Source organism: Ovis aries, chromosome 9 (genome assembly GCF_016772045.2).
Source record: "Ovis aries strain OAR_USU_Benz2616 breed Rambouillet chromosome 9, ARS-UI_Ramb_v3.0, whole genome shotgun sequence".
Classification (NCBI taxonomy): domain Eukaryota; kingdom Metazoa; phylum Chordata; class Mammalia; order Artiodactyla; family Bovidae; genus Ovis; species Ovis aries.
This window is the reverse complement of record NC_056062.1, coordinates 90,795,056-90,821,744: the sequence shown is the minus strand read 5'-3', so window position 1 is coordinate 90,821,744 and position 26,689 is coordinate 90,795,056. Positions and strand designations below refer to the sequence as shown.

Below are 26,689 nucleotides of genomic sequence, written 5' to 3'. Positions count from 1 at the left end.
ACAGTCCATGGAATTCTTCAGATAGGAATATCGGAGGGGATAGCAGTTCCCTTCTCCAGGGGATCTTCCCAACCCAGCGATCAAGCCAGTTCTCCCATATTGCAGGCAGATTCTTTACCAGCTGAGCCCCCAGGGAAGCCCATTCTGTCTCCTGCTAAGTTCTGTTTATTAGAAGTGGGTCTCACATTCTACTCATTAGATGTTAAGTCCAGCCCACACTCACACAGAGGTGAATTACACTCTACTTGTTGAAGAAGAAGAGAGTATTATTTTACATTTATATTGCTGCTTTAACAAATGATAGGCATACTTCACTTTATTGCACTTCACTTTGCAGATGGTGCTTTTTTTTTTTTTTTTTTTGGCAAATTGAAGGTTTGTGGCAATGCTACATCAAGCAAGTCTCGCAGAGCCACTTTCCCAATAGCGTTTGCTCATTTTGCGTGTATGTCACATTTCGGTAGTCTCATTTCTAACTTTTTCATTATTATGATATTTGTTCTGGCTCTAAATGATCAGTGATCTTTGATATCAGTATTATACCTATTTGGGGTTACCAGGAACTGTGCCTGTATAAGATGGCAAATCTGATTAGTCATTGTTGTGGGCATTGTAACTGCTTCACCGACCACCCGTTCACCCCTCTCTCCACTTCTCCTCAGGCCTCCCTATTCCCTGAGACAGAATGATATTAAAATTAAGTCACTTAATAACCCTATAATGATCTCTGAGTGTTCAAGTGAAAGGAAGAGTCACATGTCTCTCAGTTTAAATCAAAAGCTAGAAATGATTAAGCTAGTGAGGAAGGCATGTTGAAGGCTGAAAGCTAGGCCTCTCACATTAAACAGTTAGCCAAGTCGTGTATGTAAAGGGGACATTCTTGAAGGAAATTAAAAGTGCTGCTCCAGTGAACACACAGATGATAAGAAAGCAAAGTAGCATTGTTGCTGATAAGGAGAATGTATTCATGGTCCAAATAGATGATCAATCAGCCACAATATTCCCTTAAATCAAAGCCTAACCTAAAGCGAGGCTTTAACTTCCTTCAATTCTGTGAAGGCTGAGAGAGGTGAGGAAGCTGTAGGAAAAAATAAAGTTTGATATTAGCAGAGATTGGTTCATGGAGTTTAAGGAAAGAAGTCATTTCCGTAATACCAAAGCCCAAGGTGAAGCAGCAAGTGATAAAGTAAGAGTTGCAGCAAGATATCCAGAATTTCTAGCTAAGACACTTAATGAAAGTGACTACACACAACAACAGATTTTCAATATAGATAAAACAGACTTCTGTTGAAAGAAGTCATTTAGGACTTTCATAGCAAGAGCTGACATCAATGCCTGACTTCAGAGCTTCCGAGGACAAGCTGACCCTCTTGTCAGCGGCTAATGCAGCTGGCTACTTTAAGTTGGAGCCAAAGCTCATGTACTATTCCAAAAATCCTGGGCATCTTAAGAATTTTGCTCAGTCTACTCTGTGGTCTGTAAATGAAACAACAAAGCCTGCATGACCGCACGTGTGTTTACAATGTGATTTACTGAATATTTTAAACCCACTGTTGAGACCTGCTGCTCAGAAAAAAAAAAAAAAGATTTCTTTCAAACTATTACTACTCATGGACAATGCACCTGGTCACTCAAGAGCTCTGATGGAGATGTACTATGAGATTCACGTTTTCATGCTTGCTAACCCAGCATCCATTCTGCTGTCCATGGATCAAGGAGTAATTTTGAATTCTGAGTCTTATTACTTAAGAAATATATTTTTTAAAGCTATCGCTGCCATAGATAGTGATTCCCCTGATATATCTGGGGATATATCAAGTCAATTTTTCACTTTTCAAGTCAACTGAAAATTTTGTGGAAAAAATTTATCATTCTAGATGCCATTAAGAACATTCCTGATTCACGGGAGGAGGTCAAATCTCAACATTAACAGGGAGTTTGGAAAAAGTTGATGCCAGCTTTCAAGGATGACCTGGAGAGATTTAAGACTTCAGTGAAGGAAGTAACTGCAGATGTGTAACTAGCAAGAAAACTGGAATTAGAAGTGGATTCTGAATATGTGACTGAAGTGCTGCAAGTCCATGATAAACTTGTAATGATGAAGAATTGCTTCTTACGGATGAGCAAAGAAGGCGGTTTCTCGAAATGGAATCTGCCTCTGATAAAGACGCCGTGGAAATTGCTGACATGACAGTAAGGGGGAATATCACCAAAACCTGATGAAGCAGCAAGATCTGAGAGGCCTGACTCGTTTTGAAAGAAGTTCTACCGTGGGTAAAATGCTGTTGAACAGCGTTGCACGCTACGGGAAGAGTCAGTCAAGGCAGCAAACTGTTGTTCTCTTATTTTAAGAGATTGCCTCAGCCACTCCACCCTTCACCAACCACCACCCTGGTCAGTCAGCAGTCAGCAATATCAAGCCAAGCAAAAAGATTACTACTCCCTGAAGGTTCAAATGGCGGTTAACATTTTTTAATGATAAAGTATTTTTGAATTAAGGAATGCACATTTTTAGGCATACAGCTATTGCACACTTACTAAACTATACTCTGTGTGTGTGTGTGTGAGCGTGCACACACGCTCAGTTGAGTCCAACTCTTTGCAACCCCATGGACTGTAGCCAGCCAGGCTCCTCCCTCCATGGAATTTTCCAGGCAAGAAAACTGGAGTGAGTTGCTATTTCCTTCCCCACGGGATCTTCCTGGCCCAGGGATTGAACCTGTGTCTCTTGTGTCTCTTACATTGGCGGGCATGTTCTTTACCAGCTGAGCATAAGTTTTGTATGCACTGGGGAACCCAGAAGTTCATGAGACTCATTTTATTGTGAAAGTCTGGAACTGAATCTGCATTGTCTCCTGAGCATGCCTGGACCATAAATTTAGAGAATTAATATGAATTTCTTAGAGTTCTGTAGGTCAAAAATCCAGCCCAGGTCTCGCTGGGTAACAGCAAAGGTGTCAGCTGGGCGTGTTCCTTTCTGGGGTGCTTAGGAAGACTCTGTCTCCTTGTCTTTTCTAGCTTCTAAAGGTTCCCACGCTCCTTTGCTCATGGTCCCCTTCTTCCATCTTCAAAGCCAAAAATAGCGGACTGATTCCTTCTCACCCTGAGCCATTCTGACCTTCCTACTTCTTCCGTATGTAAGGGTCATTGTTATTACACTGCGTCCACCCAGATAAGTTAGGCTAATCTCCCTATTTCAAAGTCACCTTAGTTACCCTTTGCTCTGTATTGTAACACAGTCACAGGTTCTAGAGCTCAGGTCATGCATGTCTTTGGGGGATGATTATTCAGCTTACTACATGTTTGAAAGAGTTTGTGGACATGGACATGGACATATTTTAAGCTACCACAGTAATCAATCACAATCAATCACTATCGTATAAAGTCCCTAGAATCTGTCTCCTTCACAAACGCATGCACTCAAGATCCTGTCCGTTAAAGATCCTCATCAGACGCTAATAACTCATGCAACAAGCCGCCTGCACTGGTCATTCAATATCCAGTGGAGATAAACATCTCTTCCTTTCTTTTTCTCAAGCTTTTGTGATTGCTGAGAGCAATAGCATAAAGTTTCTACCCATAAAGACGCAACAGATAATTGGGGTATAGTTTGAAGACTGTACCTTCGGATTCAGAAAGAATCTAATTTTAATGTGGATTTTGCAAGAACATTATCTGAGTAGCCTTATGCAAGCTATTTTTCTCTCTTGCCTAAAATTTAATTACCTGTAAAATGGTGAAAACAATATAGAACATTGCATAGATATTACGCAGGTTAGTTTATAATTCAGAAACTTATTATTTAGTCTTCTTATTGTCCAAAATCTAATATATTTTTATTAAATGGTTCCTATTAACCCCACTACATATCTGTGACATTAAATTTTTCCTTTAGTGCCCCTAAGTCACTAATAAGCAGTGTTTATTTAAAGCCAAATTCTAGACATTCCACCAATTATTTGTAATACTGAGCCTTGAGACAAGTACCTAACCTCAGTTCAGTTCAGTTCAGGCGCTCAGTCGTGTCCGACTCTTTGTGACCCCATGAATCACAGCATGCCAGGCCTCCCTGTCCATCATCAACTCCCGGAGTTCACTCAGATTCACGTCCATCGAGTCAGTGATGCCATCCAGCCATCTCATCCTTGGTCGTCCCCCTTCTCCTCCTGCCCCCAATCCCTCCCAGCATCAGAGTCTTTTCCAGTGAGTCAACTCTCCGCATGAGGTGGCCTAACCTAGACATCAAGAATTCCTTTTGAGGAAAAAATTAAAATTAGAAACTAGCATATGACCCAGCAATTCCACTTCTGGGTATGTATTCAAGGAAATAAAAATGTTAACCTGAAAAGATATCTGCAAGCTTATTTCACGCAGCATTTTTATAGTTGCTAAGAAACCAGCTAACTTAGTGTGAAACAAACTTTGTGTCCCTCGATGAGTGAATGGATAAAAAAACGGGGAAGGAAATTTTGCCAATTGTGACAACATGGATGTACTGTGACAGCATTATGCTCATAGATCTCTGTATCGCTGATACAGATAACAGATTGGAGGTTGTCAGAGTTGCACCCCACTCCAGTACTCTGCCTGGAGAATCCCAAGGATGGAGGAGCCTGGTGGGCTGCAGTCCATGGGGTCGCTAAGTTGGGGATGACTGAGCGACTTCACTTTCACCTTTCACTTTCCTGCATTGGAGAAGGAAATGGCAACCCACTCCAGTGTTCTTGCCTGGAGAATCCCAGGCACAGGGGAGCCTGGTGGGCTGCCGTCTGTGGGGTTGCACAGAATCGGACACGACTGAAGTGACTTAGCAATAGAGCTGCAGAGTGGGGGTTGGTGTGGTGGAGGGTGGGGGAAATAGGTGAAGAGGGTGAAAGTGAAAGTGAAGTCGCTCAGTCGTGTCCGACTCTTTGTGACCCCATGGACTGCAGCCCACCAGGCTCCTCTGTCCATGGGATTTCTCCAGGCAAGAGTACTGGAGTGGACTGCTGTTTCCTTCTCCAAGGGATCTTCCCGACCCAGGGATCAAACCTGGGTCTCCTGCATTGTAGACAGAGGCTTTACCGTCTGAGCCATTATAAAATAAATAAGACATGGGAATGTAATGTACAGCATGGGGATTGTAGTTAATAATACGTATTATATACTTAAGAGTTGCTAAGAGAGTCGATTTTAAAAGTTATCATCAAAAATAATAATTTGTATGTGTTTCGGGGGCAGGAGGAGAAGGGGACAAAAGAGGATGAGGTGGCTGGATGGGATCACGGACTCAATGGACATGGGTTTGGGTGAACTCCGGGAGTTGATGATGGACAGGGAGGCCTGGCGTGCTGCAATTCATGGAGTCGCAAAGAGTCAGACACAACTGAGCAACTGAACTGAACTGAACTGGTGATAGATATTAGCTAAACTTGTTGTGATGGGACTTTTGCAATATCTGCATATATCAAATGATTATATTGTATGCCTGAGACTACTGTAATGTTATATGTCAGTTATATGTCAAAATGATTTTTTTTAATTTTTAAAATATTTTTAATTGAAGGATAATTGCTTTACAGGATTGTGTTGGCTTCTACCAAATATCCACATAAATCAGCCATAGGTAAACCTCCCACTAGATCATCCCTCCCATCCCCCTTCCCTTCCCTAAAATAATTTTGGCGGTGGTTTAGTCGATAAGTCATGTCCAACTGTTGCAACTCCATGGACTGTAGCTTGCCAGGCTCCTCTGCCCATAGGATTCTCCAGGCAAGAATATTGGAGTGAGTTTCCATTTCCCTCTCCAGGGGATCTTCCAGACCCAAGGATTGAACCCAGGTCTCCTGCACTGGAGGCAGATTCTTTACCAACTGAGCAACCAGCGGAGCCCTTAAAATAATCTTGATTTATTTCTGTTTTAAGGTAAAGTTGGTATATGCACTATATAAGTTTCAGGGGCTCAATGCTATGATGAGCTGTGTGTGTTCCTTATAAACTGGGCATCACCCGAAGCCTAGTCACCGCCCCTCTCCAGGCTCCAGACTCCCATCCGCCTTTCTGTTTCCTCCAGTCCCCTTCCCAGTCCAGTAACCACTAAGCCGTGTCTGTGTCTGTGAGTCTGTGTTTTATATTGCTTTGTTTGTTTACTTTTTTCAGACTCCAGGAGTGAAATCCTATAATTTTTGCCTTTCACCTTTTCAGTTTAATTCACTTAATATAATACCATCAAGTCTACTCATGTTGTTAAAAATGTCAAGATTCCATTCTTTTTTATGGCTGAGAAGTATTCCACTGTGTATATACACAACACCTTCTTTATCTCTTCATACATCGATGGACACGTCATAGCTTGGCTATTATAAATAAAGCGTCTGTGAACATACATATTTTCAAATTAAAGTTTTTCTTTTCTGTTCTTTGGATAAGTACCTAGAGGTAGAATAGCTGGACCACATGGTGGATGTATTCTTAACCTTTGGAGGATTCTCACATGTTTCTCACAGCGGCTGCAGCAATTTATATTTCCACCAACATTGTCTGGTGGCTTCCTTTTCTCCACATCCTCTCCAACACTTGTTATTTCCTATCTTTTCGATGATAGCCATTCTAATATGTGTGAGGTGGTATCTCACACCTGCAGTTTTGATTTGCATTTCCCTAATAATTAGTAATAATGAACATATTTTCATGTATCTGTTGACAATCTGTATGTCATCTTTTGAAGAATGTCTATTCAGATCCTCTGCCCATTTTTAACCTGTTGTTTGATTTTTTTTACTGTTAAGTTGCATGACTTCTTTGTATATTTTGGGTATTAACCTCTTGACAGATATGTGGTTAGCAGATATCTTCTCCCATTTAGTAGGTTGCCTTTGAAATTTGATGATGACTTCCTTCACTGTTAATTTGATGTAGACCTGTTTGTCTATTTTTGCTTTTCTTACCCTTGCCTTTGGAATCAGATCCACAAAAACGTGGCTAACCTTGGGGTCACAAGGGTAAGCCCCTATGTTTTCACCTAGGATGTTTATGGTTTCAGATCTCAACGTCCAAGCCTTTAATTCAGTTGGAGGTATTGTTTTCATGCAGTGTTAAGAGAGTGGTCCAGTTTTACTCTTCTGCTTGCAGCTGCCTGATTTTCCAAACACCGGTTTTGGAAGAGACTGTCCTTTCTCCAGTGCACGCACGTTCCCGACCCTTTGTCCTAAATTGGTTTTCTGCATATTGTGAGTTTATTTCTGGGATCTCAGTTCCGATCCATCGATCTATGTGCTGGTTTTTGTTATGATACCATTACTGTAGCTTTGTAGTGTACTTTAAAATCAGGGAACATGACAATTCCAGCTTTTTTTCTTTTTCCTTAATATTGTTTTGCCTACTTAGGCTCTTTTGTGGTTCTCTGCAAGTTTTAGAATTATTCTAGTTCTGTGAAAGATGCCACTGGACTCTTAAAATGGATGGCATTGAATCTGTAGATTACTTTAGGTAGCATGGACATTTTTGCAGGATCAATTTTTCCCACCCATTAGCACAGAATACCTTTCCTTTATCGGCACTTTCTTTAATTTCCCCCATTAGTGTCTTACAGGTTTCAGAATTTAGGTCTTTCACCTACCTGTTTAACTGAATTACCAGCTATTTTATTATTTCTGATGCAATTGTAAATGATACTGCTTTCTTGATTTCACTTTCTGACAGTTTTTTATTAGTGTATAGAAATACCACTGATTTTTAGGTTGATTTTGTATTCCACAACTTTACTGAATTCATTTATTAGTTCTGAAAAGTGAAATGGAAGTGTTAGTCATTCAGTCATGTCTGACTCTCTAAAACCCCATGGACTGTAGCCTGGCAGGCTCCTCTGTCCATGGAATTCTCCAGATAAGAATACTGGAGTGGGAAGCCTTTCCCTTCTCCAGGGGATCTTCCCAAGCCAGGAACTGAACCCAGGTCTCCTGCATTGCAGGCGGATTCTCTACCATCTGAGCCACCAGGGAAGTCCTTATTAGTTATAACAGGGTTTTCTTTTTGGTGGAGTCTTCAGGGTTGTAGCAGTTTTTTTGACAGTCTTTAAGGTTTTCTAGGTAAAGTATAAGGTGATGGTTTGGCTTCTTTTTGATTTGGATGCTTTTCATTTACTTTTCTTGGCTAGGACTTTCTATACAATGTTGAATAAAAGTAACAAGTGGGCATCCTGCCTTGTTCCTGATCTTAGACAAAAAGTTTTCGGCTTTTCACAATTATGATATTAACTGTGGGTTTATTATGCAGTCTTCATTATCTTGAGATTCATCCCCTTTATACTCACTTTGTTGAGAACTTTTATCATAAATGTTGAATTTTGTCAAATAGTTTTCTTACATCTGTTGGGATGATAATATGAGTTTTATCTTTTGTCTGGTTAATATGGTGTATCACCTTGTTTAATTTGGGGATGTTGCATGCTCTTTGTATCCTTGGAATAAATCCCCATTGATTATAATTTATGACCCTTTTAATGTGTTCTTGAATTCAGTTTGCTAATATTTTGTTGAAAATTTTTGCATCTGTATTCATTAAAGACATTTCTGTGGTGACATTGCCTGGGTTTGATATTAGAGTAATGCTGGCCTCATAAAATGAGGCCCTCCCATCTTCAATCCTTTGGAAGAGTTTGAAAAGTATAGGGTTTAAATCTTTTAAATTTTGATAGAATTCACTAGTGAAGTCATCTGATTCACTTTAACCTTTACTATTTCTTTCTTTCTACTGACTTTAGGCCTTGTTCTTTTTCTTTTTCTAATTTCTTTAGGAGTGAGTTACATTGTTTTAAATTTCTCTTCTTTATTGAGACAGACTTTAATTGCAATGAATTTTTGTCTTAGAACCACTTATGCTCCATGTCATAGATTTCGGATGTTGTATGCTTGCATTGTCTCTATGTAGTCCCTATTTTTTCTTTGATTTTGGATAACCCATTGATTATTCCACAGCATATTTTTTAATCTCCACATACTTGCACCTTTTCCAGGTCAGAATGTTCTGATTATATCTATTAAGTCAATCTGGTTTCGTGTGTCATCCACGGTCTGTGTTTCCTTATTTATTTTCTGGCTGCTTGATCTGTTCACCGATGTAAGTGGGGTGTTAAAGACCCTGCATTGCTGCCAGTTCCTCCCTCTGTGTCCATTGATACGTGCTTTGTATATTTGAGTGCTCCTGTGGTGGGTGCATATATATTATAAATGTTATACTTTATTACTGGATTTCCCCTTTATCAATAATATAATGCTCATCTTTGTTCTTTATTGCTGTGTTTGTTTCAACGTCTGTTTGTCTGATACGAGCATAGCTACACCAGCATTCTTTTCCTTTCCATTTGAGTGGAATAGCTTTCTGCATCCCTTAACTTTCATCCTGTATGTCCTTACTTTTGAAGAGAATCTCTTATAGAAAGCATATAGATGAGTCTTGCGTGAGTCTCTCTTTTTTTTTTCCCCTTTTTTTCTTCACCTAACCACTCTGTCTTTTGATTGGAAAATTTAGTCCATTTACATTTAAAATAATCGCTGACATTCTGTTTACATTTGACATCTGTTTGCTTCCCTGGTGGCTCAGATGGTAGAGACGTCTGTTTCTCTAGTCGCTCCTGTTTCTTCTTCCCTGTCTCTCCTCTCTTGTGGTTTGGTGGCTTTCTGCCTTGTTCTGTTTAGATTCCTTTCTCATTTTCTTTTGTGTGTTTATTATGAGTTTTTGTTTGTAGTTACTGTGAGGTTCACATATTGCTCCTGTTTTAAATTGATAGCAACTTAAATTTGAACACATTCTAGATGTTTACATTTTTACTTCCCCCATCACGTTTTATATTTTTGATGTTTCTTCAACCCTTCCAATTTTAACTGCAATTCTTCTTTGTGTGTATTTCTTTGGGTTCATTCTATTTGGGATGTTTTGGGCTTCCTGCACCTGAATATCTATATTTTTCCTCAGGTTGGGGAAATTTTCAGTTCTTATTTCTTCAAATACATTTGCTGGCACTTTCCCTACCTGTTCTTTTCATGAGGAACTTATAATGAGAATGTATTCCACTTAATGTTGTCTCAAAGTTTCCTTAAAGGATTTTAACTTTTTAATTTTTTTTTCTTTTTGCTGCTATGTCAGGGTGATTTTCATTGGTTTGTCTTCCAGTCCAATGATTCATTCTGCTGCTTCATCCAGTCAGCTGCTGAATCTGCCTAGTATATTTTTCAGTTTAGTTCCAAAACTTCAGAGCTTTCTTATATTTTCTATCTCTGTTGAAAATGTTGCCATGTTTTTCAGTCTTTATCTGAATTCATTATCTTTATGACCATTACATTAACTGCTTTATCTCATCTCCATTTCATTAATGTCTTTTTCTGAAGTTTTTTCTTGTTCTTTCATTCAAAATATATTTCTCTGTCTCCCAGTGTTGCCTGACTCTTTATTTGTTTCCGTCTATGAGATGAAGCTGCTGTCTCTGCCAGTCTTGAAGGAGCAGTCACTGGAAGACTAGGGGCGTGCTGTGGTCTGTCTGTGCCGTGCTTTGGCCCCAAGATCTGTCTGTGTTTCAGTCTCGAAGGGCCCAGAAATGCTGGGCATTCAGTGGGATTCTCTGTGTGACATGCACACACCTTCCAGGATCAGTGCTATGGGGGCTGCAGTAAAGCCATTCCAGGCCTGGATGAGCACATCCGCCAGATCTGGTGGCGCAGGGGTTACTATGAATGGGCTTGAGACTGGGCCACACCTATTCACCAGTTCTGGTGGGAAAAATAATTTTTCTTTTTTTGAGCAATCACATAGCATCCTGGATTGTCATTCTATGAGCAATTTCTAGCCGTAATAATTAGTCTAAAGGCTTTTAAATAACAATAGTTGATTATTTTATTCATAACTTTTGTAAGGCCATAAGTTAATTTACTTATGTTCATTAGATACTTATTTTAAAACCAAAGCCCTTATAGTTATATTTGGAGTGGGTGACCAATGAGTACCTGTAGTGCAACACTGGAAATCCTGCTGAAGGTGATGTGGCAGCTTGGACGGGAGGAGAGTTTGCGGGAGAACTGCTCAGTTGCTAAGTCATCTCTGGCCCTTTGAAACCCTGTGAACTACAGCATGTCAGGCTTCCCTGTCCTTCACTGTATCCCTGAGTCTGCTCAGACTCTTGTCCACCGAGTTAGTGATGCCATCCTGCCATCTCATCCTCTGTCGCCCCCTTCTCCTCTTGCCCTCAATCTTTCCCAGCATCAGGATCTGTTCCAATGAGTCAGCTTTAGAATCAGCCCTTCCAGTGAGTATTCAGAGTTGATTTCCTTTAGGATTGACTGGTTTGATCTCCTTGCAGTCTAAGGGACTCTCAAGAGTCTTCTCCAGCACCACAGTTTGAAAGCATCAATTCTTTGGTGCTCAGCCTTCATTACGGTCCAACTCTCACATCTATGCATGACTATTTGGGGGAGAATAGATACATATAATATATATATACATATATATATACACATATGCCTGAATCCCTTTGCTGTCCACTTCAAACTATCTCAACATTGTTAATCAGCTATATTCCAATACAAAATCAAAAGTTTAGAATGAAAAGAAAATCTTAAAAAAATCAATAAATATTTCTAATAATAGATAGATACATATATGTAAAACAAAAACCCTTATTCTTGATTACTAAATGATGGCTGTGAAATTGCTGACATTATATGTGAATGATGGTTTAAATTTACTTTTAAAATTCAGCATTGAAGATAAAATAATGTGACCTTTGTAGTGATACTTTGAATACAACTTTGAATGGAATACAGAATAGTGGTAAAAAATAATGATCTTAGTAATTTAGGAGACATACATATTACAATACATTTGGAGTTGGTTATGTTACATAAACAACACATGATTACATTAAACAAATGCAATCATGATTTCTACTGATTTACACAAACTGAGCTGTATCACATTTTATAAATATTTTATGTTTATTTAGTGAAAGTTTCTCAGTCATGTCCAGCTCTCTGCGATCTCACGGACTATACAGTCCATGGGATTCTCCAGGCCAGAATACTGGAGCGGGTAGCCTTTCACTTCTCCAGGGGAAAATCCCAACTCAGGGATCGAACCCATATCTCCCGCATTGCAGGCAGATTCTTTACCAGCTAAGACACAAGGGAAGCCCAGTTCTGGAATGCAAAGTCAAATGGGCCTTAGCAAGAATCACTAAAAGCAAAGCTAGTGGAGGTGATGGAATTCCAGTTGAACTATTTCAAATCCTAAAAGATGATGCTGTGAAAGTGCTGCACTCATTATGCCAGTTAATTTGGAAATCTCAGCAGTGGCCACAAGACTAGAAAAGGTTAGTTTTCATTCCAATCCCAAAGAAGGGCAATGCTAAAGAATGCTCAAACTACTGCACAATAGCACTCATCTCACTTGCTAGCAATGCTCAAAATTCTCCAAGCCAGGCTTCAACAATACGTAAGCCGTGAAGTTCAAGATGTTCAAGCTAGGTTTATAAAAGGCAGAGAAACCAGAGAACAAATTGCCAACATCTATTGGATCATGGAAAAAGCAAGAGAGTTCCAGAAAAGCATCTATTTCTGCTTTATTGACTATGCCAAAGCCTTTGACTATGTGGATCACAACAAACTATGGAAAATTCTGAAAGAGATGGGAATACCATACAACCTTACCTCCCTCCTGAGAAATCTGTATGTAGGTCAAGAAGCAATGGTTAGAACTGGACATGGAACAACAGACTGGTTCAAAACTGGGAAATAATTTTATACTATCACACTGCTTATTTAACTTATATGCAGAGTGCATCATACAAAATGCCAGGCTGGATGAAGCACAAACTAGAATCAAGATTGCTGGGAGAAATATCAGTAACCTCAGATATGCAGATGACACCACCCTTATGGCAGAAAGTGAAGAAGAATGAAAGAGCTTCTTGATGAAAGTGAAAGAAGAGGGCGAAAAAGTTGGCTTAAAGCTCAACATTCAGAAAACTAAGATCATGGCATCCAGTCCCATCACTTTATGGCAAATAGATGGGGAAACAATGGAAACACTGACAGACTTTATTTTGGGGGGCTCCAAAATCGCTGCAGATGGTGATTGCAGCCATGAAATTAAAAGACGTTTGCTCCTTGGAAGAAAAGTTATGACCAAACTAGACAGCATATTAAAAAGCAGAGACAGTACTTTGTCGACTAAGGTCCGTCTAGTCAAGGCTATGGTTTTTCCAGTAGTCATGTATGGATGTGAGAGCTGGACTCTAAAGAAAGCTGAGCACAGAAGAGTTGATGCTTTTGAACTGTGGTGTTGGATAAGACCCTTGAGAGTCCCTTGGACTGCAAGGAGATCAAGCCAGTCAATCGTAGAGGAGATCAGTCCTGAATATTCACTGGAAGCACTGATGCTGAACCTGAAACTCCAATACTTTGACCACCTGATGCAAAGAACTGACTCAGTGGAAGAGACCCTGATGCTGGGAAAGACTGAAGGCGGGAGGAGAAGGGGACGACAGAGGATGAGATGGTTGCATGGCATCACGTACTCAATGGACATGAGTTTGAGTAAACTCCGGGAGTTGGTGAGGGACAGGGAGGCCTGGCGTGCTACAGTCCATGGGGGTCACAAAGAGTCAGACACGACTGAGCAACTGAACCAAACTGAACTATGTTTATATAGTCAGAAAACCACACTACAAAGTTTTTCTGTTGAATTTTATTTTGAACTAAAAAGACAACATAAGTATGTTACCATTTAGTCTCCCTTCGCCACCTATCATCAGTTGTATTTTAGAAATGTTTGAGCTTTTGAAAAACTACTTTGCCAATCCTTTTAATGTTGATTACATTTTGCTCAAAAGTAATTGGAAACCTCTCATTGGAATGTTTCACAAAATTCAAATTTTGAGCTTTTAAAGAATTTCCATATTAAAAGAAAATCTTACAAATGAAAAGACAAATTCTTACAGAAGCAAAGGACTGGAGTAGGTAAACAATGAATGTTATAAAGATGTACGTGATTTAATTTTGATTTTTCTATGACAGTGCTTTGAAATAACTCAACTTGGCAGAAAAGCCTTTTGATGGGGCTTCTATTTATAATTAGATAGTTGTATTTTATACCAGAATTAAAAGAAATTGAGAATGCTTGTGGTTGGATGGAATCTACATTTGCTGGAACAGTCAAAAGGACATTAGACATGTTGGAGAAGTTTTAACTTATTAAAAAATATATGTCAGGAAAAGTACGCTGAATGGTAAAAAGACAGTACCTATGAAAATATTTGGGCTAATATATTTACACATATCAATGTAAAAATTGATATGTGTGAGAATTGAGACTGTTTTCCACTAATAATTATTACTGATATTATTTCCCTTAACACCTATAGAAGTATTTTCTCAATTAAAATTGGAACAAAGGCAATATTTATATCTGTTTACCAAATCCTTAGCACAGTTCCTGGCACATTCTGTACATTCAATAATTATTTGATAAATGAAAATGAATGATTTATAGCATCTCTATTTTCTTCATAATATAAACACTGGAAGTAATAGACATAAATAAAAATAAGCATCCAAGTATATATGCCTCGGAGGAGGCAATGGCACCCCACTCTTGCCTGGAGAATCCCATGGACGGAGGAGCCTGGTGGGCTGCTGTCCATGGGGTCGCGAAGAGTTAGACACGACTGAGTGACTTCCCTTTTGCTTTTCACTTTTCTGCATTGGAGAAGGAAATGGCACCCCACTCCAGTGTCCTTGCCTGGAGAATCCCAGGGATGGGGGAGCCTGGTGGGCTGCTGCCTATGGGGTCCCATAGAATCAGACACAACTGAAGTGACTTAGCTGCAGCAGCAGCATATATGCGCATTTTTTCTTACTTCAGTTTCTGTTGGGGTTAAAAGCAGTTTGAATAAGTCATCCAATGATCAGATTTACCAGGTAATTAGTAATAAGTTCAAGTTTCCATTTTCATTTGTCCTTGCAGACCGGGCCTGGGAGCGTCAGGGTGTTTCCTGGTAACAGAAGGGAATCTGGCCAACCAGTGATCTTTGCATTAGCATTCTAGTGACAGAGGCCGGCGTGCCATGAAGCTGTGTCACAGCCAATTTATGAAACTAGATCCAAAGGCTCATTAAAACGGTCACAATTCAGTGACTGCCCGGTAAAATTAGACTACAGTTTCATTCCCATAACAGAGAATATTTTAACATGCTATTAAGGATATATATCAAGTATGAAAACTAGCTTTGATTCTGTGAAGGGAAAAACAACAAGATTAGAAAGCCATTTACTTTTGTGTGGAATTGGTTCCACTCTCAGATTTAGGCTTAAAATGCTTCAAATGGTCATATTTTAGAACATACGTTTGCCTCTGTAAATTTGGTGCATTTTTCTCCAAGAGTAAAAGCACTTTGGTAAAGAATCTGCCTGCGATGCAGGAGACCGGGCTTGATTCCTGGGTCTGGAAGCTCCCCTGGAGAAGGGATAGGCTACCCATGCCAGTGTTCATGCCTGGAGAATCCCATGAACAGAGGAGCCTGGTAGGCTACAGTCCATGGGGCGCAAAGCAAAAGCACTCTGGGGCAGCTCCATCAAACCGTAGGGTTGTTCCATAGGTTGTGCCTGGCCGAGACACGTCAAGCAGCTCAGTTGAAAGTCAGGTTTGTTCACCTGTTGCTGCCAGCCAAATCTCCCTACAGCATTCTTTTATCATGCATCTTCCTCAGTGATGCCACAACTCCTGGGAGTTCAGAATGTATCTTTTTACAGGTCTTTCCACAGCCAAACCAGGTTTAAGCGGCTAAAAAATATGGCATCCAAAGTCTGGTTAAGAGCAATGCGATAGGACAGAAAGTTCTAGAACATGAATCTGGGGCAGTGCCCAACTCTCAGCCATCCCTCCTGGGGCAGGGGCAGGGGCAGGGTGCCCCTCTCCTACTAGTTGAGTTCCTGGCACCTGCGCCCTGCTCAATAATAAAGGCGGGAGTGAAATGAGCTAACGATATTGTTAGGAAAGCCATTTAGTTTCTCGATATCTCAAACATCTATATACATGGCACAGAGATAAAGCCCCCTGCTCTGCTTATTTCCCAGGATGGTCTGAGGCGCTAAACTAATAATAGCTGCACAGGCACTTTTCAATGGCATAGTGCTTATACTAGGGTAAGGTATGGTTTTATGGACTCATTTGTCAAACATAACAGACTATTTTCTTTACCTCCTGAATTTGTATTCAATGGAACGGTAATGAATCCCTAAATCTTCTAAATGTGAACAATAAAAGACTCTGAATGACTTTTCCTGGCAGTCTATATGCCATGGATGAATTATTTACACTTTTATTTAAACCTGAGGAAAGACACAAACACAAAGCAATCCCAAGAGTAAAGATGCTACTTTTAATTAACTTATTTAGAAAAATATCTCTTTTCATTTTTCCTCATCTACAAAAAAAAATGCCTTCATAATGTGGGTGCCTTGTTATCAATTAGAGGTCACTTCAATATCAAGCATAAATTTCTCTAGAAATAACAGATGCCATCAGGGTTCACTGTTGGCAGGGGTAAGTAACGAGTATTTGTTTATTGTAGTAGTGTAATTTAAAATGTTAAATTATCTTTCCAAAAGGGGATATTCCAAATTGAAAACACAGCAAATAAATAAATGGGAAATATTTTTGCATATATTTCAGGGTATCTCATAAACCAATGTTCAGAAGCATTCTGTTCTGCTGGATGTTAACAAGTGTGCTGTCCCAAAACTTATCTCTTTCTCTCTCATATGCACTGAGTTAAACACCATGGGATGTTTCTTGTTTCCAGAATCTTTTTCCTTTAATATGCATTACAAATATATGAGAAAGAGAAATATTGTCACATTTTTACCAAATTTATTTTACCATGACTTGTTTATTTGGCAGCATACTTATTAACTCCTTCCAAAACATTGTTTAGATAAATACCACTTTAGGAATTGCTCTGACAAAGTGTGTTTGGCTGGACACATCACAACTGATGCAAGAACGCACCTTGTGGCCTGTATGAGTTTGGTTAACCAGTGGACTCCTAGAGCACGTACCACACCAACAGCTCTGTTCAGGACACTGAAGAGCCTGAGAAGCTGAGCTGCGACTACGCTTTAGAAGTCCAAAGTCAAAGGGGCAAACACTCAGTGGTCAGTTCTGGGACATCTGGGAGAAGCATGCAATGAAGTAAAACGGGGAGGGCAAAGGAGAGTCACATCTGTTTGGATTTGGAACTGGAGATATCTTCCCAAGAGTCCAAAGCATCAAGTTATTGAACGCTTTTATGATCATCTTTAGTAGTACCCTAACAAGAATTGGCCAAATAAATATATTTGCATGTGTTGGATATCCTTTTCAGGGGTGATGCTTTGGAACGGTACCTGTCTCCCATTTGCCTCATCTCATTTACCTCAAGCCAAAATAGGTTCAGCTCATTGACGTTTTTCAGTTCTGTGACTTTATAGCATATTTCTCTCATGGTATTAGCTTCATTTATTTAGTTTAAAAATAAAGAAGAAAATTGATTAGATTTTGGAACCCTTAATATACTTCAAGCAATTTACTGTGAAAAGACATAGTTAGCAACCCAACGGGATATGTTTCAATTGTTTCAATCTGAAATTTAATAGTAGAAGGATGATTTTAAAGTTCATTGGAATTTTTTCACATTTTTTCATGCTCATTTGAAATATTAAAACTTCAAAATAGATATAGGATCTGTTCGATCAGCTTCATAGTTGGTTCTTACTGAGGTTCATAATGTCGTATGAAAAGCTGCAAATGCCTCTTCTCCCTCCATGTAGAGGTCTGCAGTCTGCAGTCATCTCCTGAAAGAAAGCGATCAGTCACTCAGTTGCTTCCGACTCTGTGACCCTGTGGACTGTAGCCGCCAGTCTCCTCTGCCCATGCAGTTCTCCAGGCAAGAACACTGGCAGGGATAGCCATTACCTTCTCCAGGGGATCTTCCCAACCCAGGACTCGAATCCAGGTCTCCTGAAACACAGGTGGTTTCTTTACCATCTGAGTCACCAGGGAAGTCATCTCCCAGGCATAGATAAAGCTTTAACTCCGTTTAGCTGTACTGTCCTTACGCCTGGACAGGGTTGCAGGGGAGGGGGATGTCTCTACACAGGTGTGATATATGGCGAACCTGTTACCGACCAGTGCTCTTGACCTCTTTAATCAATACAAATCGATCAGAGACCTGACAAGCAATTCAGGCAAGGCTTTATTGGGCCCATGATCCAGCAGGAGGCAGAGAAAACCAACGAACAGGTTCTCTAGTTGCTTCCTTGCCTGCTTGCTCAGGGGATGCAGGTTGCTTCCTTCTACTGGGTGAGGGTAGGAGTATGTTCAGAGGTTGGACTGGAGGGATGGCTTAGGTGTGTTGCCCACTCCATTGGTGGCGTTTGTGCAGGGATCCTGTGCAGCACTCTGCCTTTGCTTCCAACCCCCGGCTTTTGCTCCCTACTCTTCAAATGTGGTTTTGGGCTTTTTTGGTCTTCTTGTATCTTTTTGTCCAGAATTTTCCCCAACCGTGTAGGCATGCAGTTATTTTTCAGTTCAGTTCAGTCGCTCAGTCATGTCCGACTCCTTGGGACCCCATGAATTGCAGCACGCCAGGCCTCCCTGTCCATCACCAACTCCCAGAATTTACTCAAACTCATGTCCATCAAGTCAGTGATGCCATCCAACCATCTCATCCTCTGTCAGGCTTGTCCCTTTGTCCTCCTGCCTTCAGTCTTCCCCAGCATCAGGGTCTTTTCTAGTAAGTCAGCTCTTAGCATCAGGTGGCCAAATATGGAGTTTCAGCTTCAACATCAGTCCTTCCAATGAACACTCAGGACTGATCTCCTTTAGGATGGATCTCCTTGAAGACCAAGGGACTCTCAAGAGTCTTCTCCAACACCACAGTTCAAAAGCATCAATTCTTTGGTGCTCAGCTTTCCTTATAGTCTAACTCTCATGTCCATATATGACTACTGGAAAAACCATATCCTTGACTAGACGGACCTTTGTTGGCAAAGTAGTGTCTCTGCTTTTTAATATGCTGTCTAGGTTTCCTTCCAAGGAGTAAGCATCTTTTAATTTCATGGCTGCAGTCACCATCTGCAGTGATTTTGGAGCCCAGAAAAATGAAGTCAGCCACTGTTTCCACTGTTTCCCCATCTATCTGCCATGAAGTGATGGGACTGATGCCATGATCTTAGTTTTCTGAATGCTGAGCTTTAAGCCAACTTTTTCACTCTCCTCTTTCACTTTCCTCAAGAGGCTCTTTGGTTCTTCACTTTCTGCAGTTATTTTCAGCCCCTTATACTTTCTGTAATTTGTGGCTTGAGGAGACATTTGTCTAGGTGCCAACACTGCAACCCGGCCACAAAGGGCCCAGGTCTCAGCCTGTCTCAAACCCAAACAGAAACTCTTTGAGACACTTCTGCTTCATAGTGCTTGTCTAGTTTTATCAATGCCTCACAAGAATATGATTTTAATTCTCTGATAATACAGTCCATCACCTTGGTATATAAGTACCTCAATATGTACTTTTGCATAACAAGTAGGGATTTAAGTAGGATTTTTTTGACCCATTTCAGAAGCAATGTTGCGATGATTAAATCTACATTCTCTTTTGAGGGTAATGTAAGATTTTTTAAATGTTGGTACTTACTGTGAATCTTCGCAAACTCGGGAATTTAAGAAACGCCACTTCATGTTTTGCATCTCAGCCTTTTATTCCGAAGTTCCTGTCTTGTGAGAGTGGCAGAAAATTGGACCTTGGCCATCCTTCCTCTGGTGCCTCCTGTGGGTGACTTGCACAGCCCCCGCACAATCAGGGAAGGAGGTCTTGGGAGGTCTCTCTGCAGCTGACCACTAAGTTCAGGGTCCAGAGGCTATTTATACTGTCTGGAGGCTTTCTTCAAGGCCAGCAGCTTTTGAGATAGACGAACCTGAACTTTGCCTTCCAAATATGATGGGTTGTTCCAAAAACACAGTGAAATCTTGTATCAGTAAAGCTAAACACAAAGGAAACGCTCACTCATCCAGACCCTGGCCATGCTTTATGTCCCCTGATTTCCTGAGCCCACTGTTCCTGCTCCCCTGTCTACATACAGCCCCTCTCACACACAGCCCTGTCCACTAACGCCAGGACATGGGTGATCTTTACTATAGCAGTGTAACATACATAGATTTCCATATTTAAGCATACATTTATAAACATTCAAAGGAAAACGATGCATTTGAATACTATTGAGTGTTCAGACCCTATCCAGTGTCTCTAAGAAAAAAAGATTTTTTGCACCTGATGTCTGAAATTGCTGTGTAACAACCTTTCATAAAACATCTTCCATTGTGTGCTGGGGCTTCCCAGGCGGCACTGGTGGTAAAGAATCTGCCTGCCAATGCCGCAGTTGCAGGTTCAATTCCCAGGCTGGGAAGATCCCCTGGAGTAGGAAATGGCAAACCTCTCCAATATTTTTGCCTGGGAAATCCCACAGACAGAGGAGCCTGGCGGACTCTATCCCATGAGCTGTAGCCTCCCAGGCTCTTCCGTCCCTGAGATTTTCCAGGCAAGAATGATAGAGTAGGTGGCCATCTCCTTCTGCAGGGGATCTTCCCAACACAGCGGTCAAACCTGCGTCTCCTGCCTTGGCAGGCGGATTCTTTCCTACTGAGCCGTCGGGGAAGCACTCCAGTGTATGTGGTTATTTAGTGTTAGTCACTCATTCATGTCTGACTCTTTGCAACCCCACGGACTGTAGCCCACCAGGCTACTTTGTCCATGGAATTCTCCAGGAAAGAGTCTGGAGTGGGTAGCCAGTCCCTTCTCCAGGGGATCTTCCTTGCCCAGGGATCGAGCCGGGTCTCCTGCCTTAGCAGGCGGATTCTTTACTGTCTGAGCCACCAGGGAAGCTCCCCGACTGTACGGATCCACCATCAAACTCAGAGCCACTAGCTACAGATGATTTTTAAAATGGATGTTACAGTACTTGTTTTGATAGTCTTAAGTCTCTCTTTTTTAATTTACTTATGAGAATTGTTTTTTGTTTGTTTGTTTGTTTATTTTCAGCTCGAAAGGAAAGAAGTCTAAGATAGAAATGCAACAGTGTGTCTAATGATATTTCCTGGATTTGTACCTCTACCATCATTACAGAGCTTATAAAAATAACAGAAATCTTCATTTGTTTCACTCACTTTTTTGTTCCAACTCTGTCATATGTGAAGGGTTAGACAGCCTAGATCTTTATTGGGCCTTAATCCAAATTGTATGAGTCAGTGTCTTCCTAATTAATTCTCAGGACTGTTTTTTACTCAGAATCCAAAGTTATTTCCCACTCAAATCAGAAGAAAATTTCTAGCTGGAGGCTCTAATAATCTTCTCCCGTCCAGTAATCATACTCCCAATAGCTCTTTTTTTCTGTTTACCCACTCACCATCTCCACTGAAATCCTTATTCACCAAAATCCACTGCCCTGACCTGAATATTTATTAACACACACCTCACCACCTTTGTTATCATTTTCCTTTGTAATTGTGTATTAATTATTATAAAAATTAAATTTTTGGATAGACATTAAATTTAAATGTATGAAGAAAATTAAATATTTATATAAAATTTATATTCAAAATAAAATTTATAACATATTTAAGTTATACAGGGTGATGTTATATTGTAAACTTACTTTCTCTATCCAGTTTAAGAAATAGCACATTGTGATTAACTTTGAAGTCTTTTAGATATCCTTCACAAATCCCGTATCCTCATCTACCCGTTTAGAGGCAACCTTCATCCTGAACTCATTTGGTTATTTCTGCTTGCTTTTCTTAGTTTTTTTCCATGTATTTTCATTCCTATGCAATGCATTGTTTAAATTTGCATTTTTATTAACATAAAAGGATTCAGTCTGTCGCTGGGTTTTCCGGGATATCATCTTTTTGCTCGGTGTTATGTTCCTGAGATCCATCAGTACATCAGCATTGTAGCCGATAGCTCTGTGTTTCTCTCTCTCTGGCCCCTACTCCTTCTTCTTTGTAGTATGCCTGTGTGTGATTCTTTTATCCCGTTATCTGCCAATGGATGTTTGTGTTTTTCTATTAATTTTTTACTGTACTGCAATACACACTCTTACGAGATACACACATCCAAGGTGCATGCCTCCTGGTTCATGGGACTTAGCATTTTAAGTGTATTATAAACTTCTAAACTATTTTCTAAAATAGTTTCACTAATTTATGCTTATAGTCACAGTGTATGCAAGTCTGATTGCTCCAAAGCCTCACCAACTTTTGATATTGTCAGTCTTCATAAACTGTTGTAAATCCAGTGAGTATCAGCTATATGTCATTGTGGCTTCACTTGCATTCATCACTTCTGCTGAGGTTGAGAATATTTTCATGTGTTTATTCAGTGTTCATATTTCCCCTTCTATAAAGTGCCTTAGCTAATTTTTGCTCAATTTTCTATTTGGTGGTTTGTCTCTTTTTCATATTACTTGAATGCTTTATATATTCCTGAAACAAATCCATCAGGGATTTCTTTATCTAATTTGTGACTCTTCATTTTTAATGTGACTTGGATAGGCAGAAGCACTTGATTTTAACGTAGTAGAATTTATCATTCTTATGTTTTAAGGCTAGTGCTTTTTATGTCTGGTTTAAGATTATCCTTCCATACTGTGATCTCATAAAGATATTCTGCTGTATTTCCTCCTAAAAGTTTTATATTTTGCCTCTTACATTTAGGTTTTTAATCTAATAAGTAATCTATTTTTATGTATGATGAAATTAGAGGTCCAATTTCATATTTGTCCTTGCTATAATAACCAGTAACCAAAAGTAAACAATAACAACCAATAACCAACTGTTACAGCATCAAAAGCGTATCTCTCACTCACTCGTCAGCTGAGCCGGCTCTATCATAGTTTAAATGTTTCATTTATGTGTATCATTTTGTGGGGTCTCTACTCTGTTCCATTGGTTTGTTTTCTCTTTTTGTATCAAAACCGCTCTCTTCATTATTACAGCTTTAAAATAAATCCTGATAAGGCAAATTTGCCAGCTTTTCTTTTCAAGTATATTATGGCTATTTTGATGTTTTGCTCTATCATATAAATTTTAGAATCTGCATGTCAAATGCCCCACAGACATGAAAAGAGTATTTGGGGATTTTATTGTAAATATGTAGAATCAATAGATCAACTTGAGGAGAATTGATAAATTTATTTATCAAGCCTTCCAAATTCTCTTTTTATGTAAGATAACTGTAAAATCTCCCAATACAGAGTTATAATTTTCTTCATAAACATCTTTCAAATTTTATAATGTATTTATCCCTTGGTACTTGTATGTTACATAAGTGGCATCCTTTAAAATCATATATTTAAATATGTATTGGCGTGTAGGAACATGCAATTAAATTTTGTATATTGGCTTTGAATATAAGAAACTTGTAAAAACTCTTTTAATTGTAGTAATCTGTGGATGCCTCAGAGTTTTTTTGTGGACCCACATGTTATCAGCAATTATGATGGTTCCATTTCTTCTTTCCCATTTCTGATATTGTTTTCCTGTCTCACTTCACTGTCTACAATATCCAGTACAGTGTTATATACAGATGGTGGGAGTAAACACCTTTGTAAATCCCTTGATCTTAAAGAAAATGTGCCCAGTGACCCACTATTCACGGAGAAGGCAATGGCACCCCATTCCAGTACTCTTGCCTGGAAAATCCCATGGACAGAGGAGCCTGGTAGGCTGCAGTCCACGGGGTCGCCAAGAGTCGGATATGACTGAGTGACTTCACTTTCACTTTTCACTTTCATGCATTGGAGAAGGAAATGGCAACCCACTCCAGTGTTCTTGCCTGGAGAATCCCAGGGACGGCGGAGCCTGGTGGGCTGCTGTCTATGGGGTTGCACAGAGTCAGACACGACTGAAGCAACTTCGCAGCAGCAGCAACCCACTATCAAGTATGGTGTTTACTGTGGATTTTATATTGATATTCTTTGGCAGGTGGAAGAGGCTTCCTTCTCTTCCTAGTTAAGGATTACCCCATGTATGGCTGTTGAATTAGATGGACATGCATTTCGTATCCTTCAGTGTGGGCCCTGCCTCCTGTCCCCTCAGATTCCCAAGGATATGAGAATGAAAGCTCAAGTTCTGGTTTCAGCAGACGTCTTCAAGACCAAGCTGGGCTCAGTGTTCCGTCTCCATTGGCTTGCCATGTCCACTCAGATGTAGGCTCCTGTGAATGCCTGACTTTGATGTTAGCCCAATGTGTTTTTTAAAAGAGATAACATTATGCCATTTGAAGCAACATGATTAGAATTGGAGATTGTCATACTGAGTGAAGTAAGTCAGACAGAGAAAGATGAATATCATATGAAATCATTTCTATGTGGAATCTAAAAAAATGTGTACAAATGAACCTATTTACAAAACAGAAATAGCATCACAGATGTGTAGAAAGCAAATTTGTGGGTACCGAGGGAGAAGAGGGGCAGGCAAATTGAGAGACTGGGATTGATATCTACACCCTACTATATATAAAATCAATAACAACAAGGACCTACTGTACAGAACAGGGAACTCCACCGAACACTCTGTAACGGCCTATATGGGAATACAGCCTAAACAAGCCGTGGACAGAGGTCTACGCGTAACCGTTTCATTTCGTTCCACAGCAGAAACTAGCACAGCATTGTAAGTCATGTATACACCAGCGTAAGCTACTTTCAAAGAGCGCCATTATTTTCCATCTAGACATTTTGGTTGCTTTTAATGATGGGTGGTCCATCCATCGCCAGACAGTGTATGTAGCCTCCTGTATTTGGCTCAGACAGTAAAGAATCTGCCTGCAAGGCAGGAGACCTGAGTTTGATCCCTGGGTCAGGGAGATCCCTGGAGAAGGGAATGGCAACCCACTCCAGTATTCTTGCCTAGAGAATCCCATGGACGGAGGAGCCTGGCAGGCTACAGTTCATGGGGTTGCAGAGTCAGACACAACCTGAGCAACTAACACTTTCGATTTTCACTTATGAGAAATAGAACTTTGCCTTTCTTTTCTGTCAAAATAATGCCCCTCACTTCTTTCAAAGCTTTTCTTAAATTTCACTTCCTTTAGATTTTCTTATCATCCTCTGGAAATGTTAACTTTATTAAATATAATAGTTTCTATCACTTCCCAAACCTTTATCAGCCAACTTCATAACAGTTTTACACATTTTTAAAAAATATTAAGGTTGGTAGCTGATGCAAATGCTCTCTTGTCATGTACTTAATTTAGGCATCTTCTTGTCTTATCTTAGAGACTCTGTTATAGTTTTAGTTCTTGAAAGTGAGCAACGTGCTGTCTTTTCCTTCGGATCACTCCAGAACTCTGTAATTGAACATGCCAGTAACCGAATGCATCTTGCTGTTCCCTCAGTAAACCTTATATGCTCTATAATTCCACCTTTCTAACACTTCTTCTCTGCTTACGTGGAGAAGATATTACCAAAGGGGATGCAACAATTCCTCTCATGAACAAAGCTTCATTCTATGAAAATGTCTATACAGAGACACTCCAGGCAAAACTGCAAATCAGTAGGATATCTCATTCTGCCTCTTTCTTTTATTTAAATTAATTTTTATGGGAGTATACTTGCTTTCCAATCATTCTCCCTCTTTTCCTTTCCAGTTTTAGTGAGCATTCCTGATCCCTCTACCTTGTCCAATATTTGCTTTTTCGTTGTACTTTGCACCTTCTAATATGTTACATCGTTTTCGTATTTGTTATGTTTGTGGTTAACTATCTATGCCCTCCCTCTCCATAGAAGACAAGTCCCACAAGGGCACGGATCTAATAGATTTGGTACATGAAATATCTCAAACAGAGCCTGGCCTAGAGTGGGTGCTCAAAACACTTGTGAATAAATGAATGTCATATAACATTTCATAGACAAAAATAATAATAATAATAATAATGCAACTTCACGATTCATTTTCACAAATGGTTTAATACTTTCTTAATCAGTGCTATTTTATGTTTTCAGATATCAATATGGCAGGAGAACCGAAACCGTACAGACCAAAGCCTGGAAATAAGAGGCCCATTTCTGCGCTTTACAGGTGAGCAAGCAAGCTCTGTTTTCTGATTTTCTTGTTCAGTCACTCCGTCATGTCCAACTCACTGGGACCCCGTGGACTGCAGCACACCAGGCTTGCCTGTCTTTCACTATCTCCCAGAGTTTTCTGAAATTCTTGTGATGCCATCCAAACGTCTCATCCTCTGTCGTCCCCTTCTCTTCCCACCTTAAATCTTTTCCAGCATCAGGATCTTTTCCAGTGAGTCAGTTCTTCGCATCAGGTGGCCAAAGTATCGGAGTTTCAGCTTCAGCATCAGGCCTTCCAATGAATAGTCAGGACTGATCTCCTTTAGGATGGACTGGTTGGATATCCCTGCAGTACAAGGGACTCTCAGGAGTCTTCTCCAACACCACAGTTCAAAAGCAGCAATTCTTCGGTGCTCAGAATTCTTTGTGGTTCAGCTCTCACCGTGGGTACATGACTACTGGAAAAACCATAGCTTTGACTAGATGGACCTTGGTTGGCAAAGTGATGTCTCTGCTTTTTAATATGCTAAGTTTGTCATAGCTTTCCTCCCTAGGAGTAAGCATCTTTT

General features: G+C 40.0%; 1 protein-coding gene across 7 annotated transcripts in view; it reads left to right on the top strand.

Moving 5' to 3' along the window:
• The window catches only part of RALYL (RALY RNA binding protein like), an 821,188-nt gene that overhangs the window by 632,480 nt on the left and 162,019 nt on the right, over positions 1-26,689 (top strand). For all 7 annotated transcript variants that reach the window (XM_042254525.1, XM_060393531.1, XM_027973257.2 and 4 more), the window contains one exon: positions 26,061-26,136. In XM_042254525.1, the coding sequence (XP_042110459.1) occupies positions 26,061-26,136 (76 nt within the window). The remainder of the gene's footprint in view (positions 1-26,060; positions 26,137-26,689) is intronic.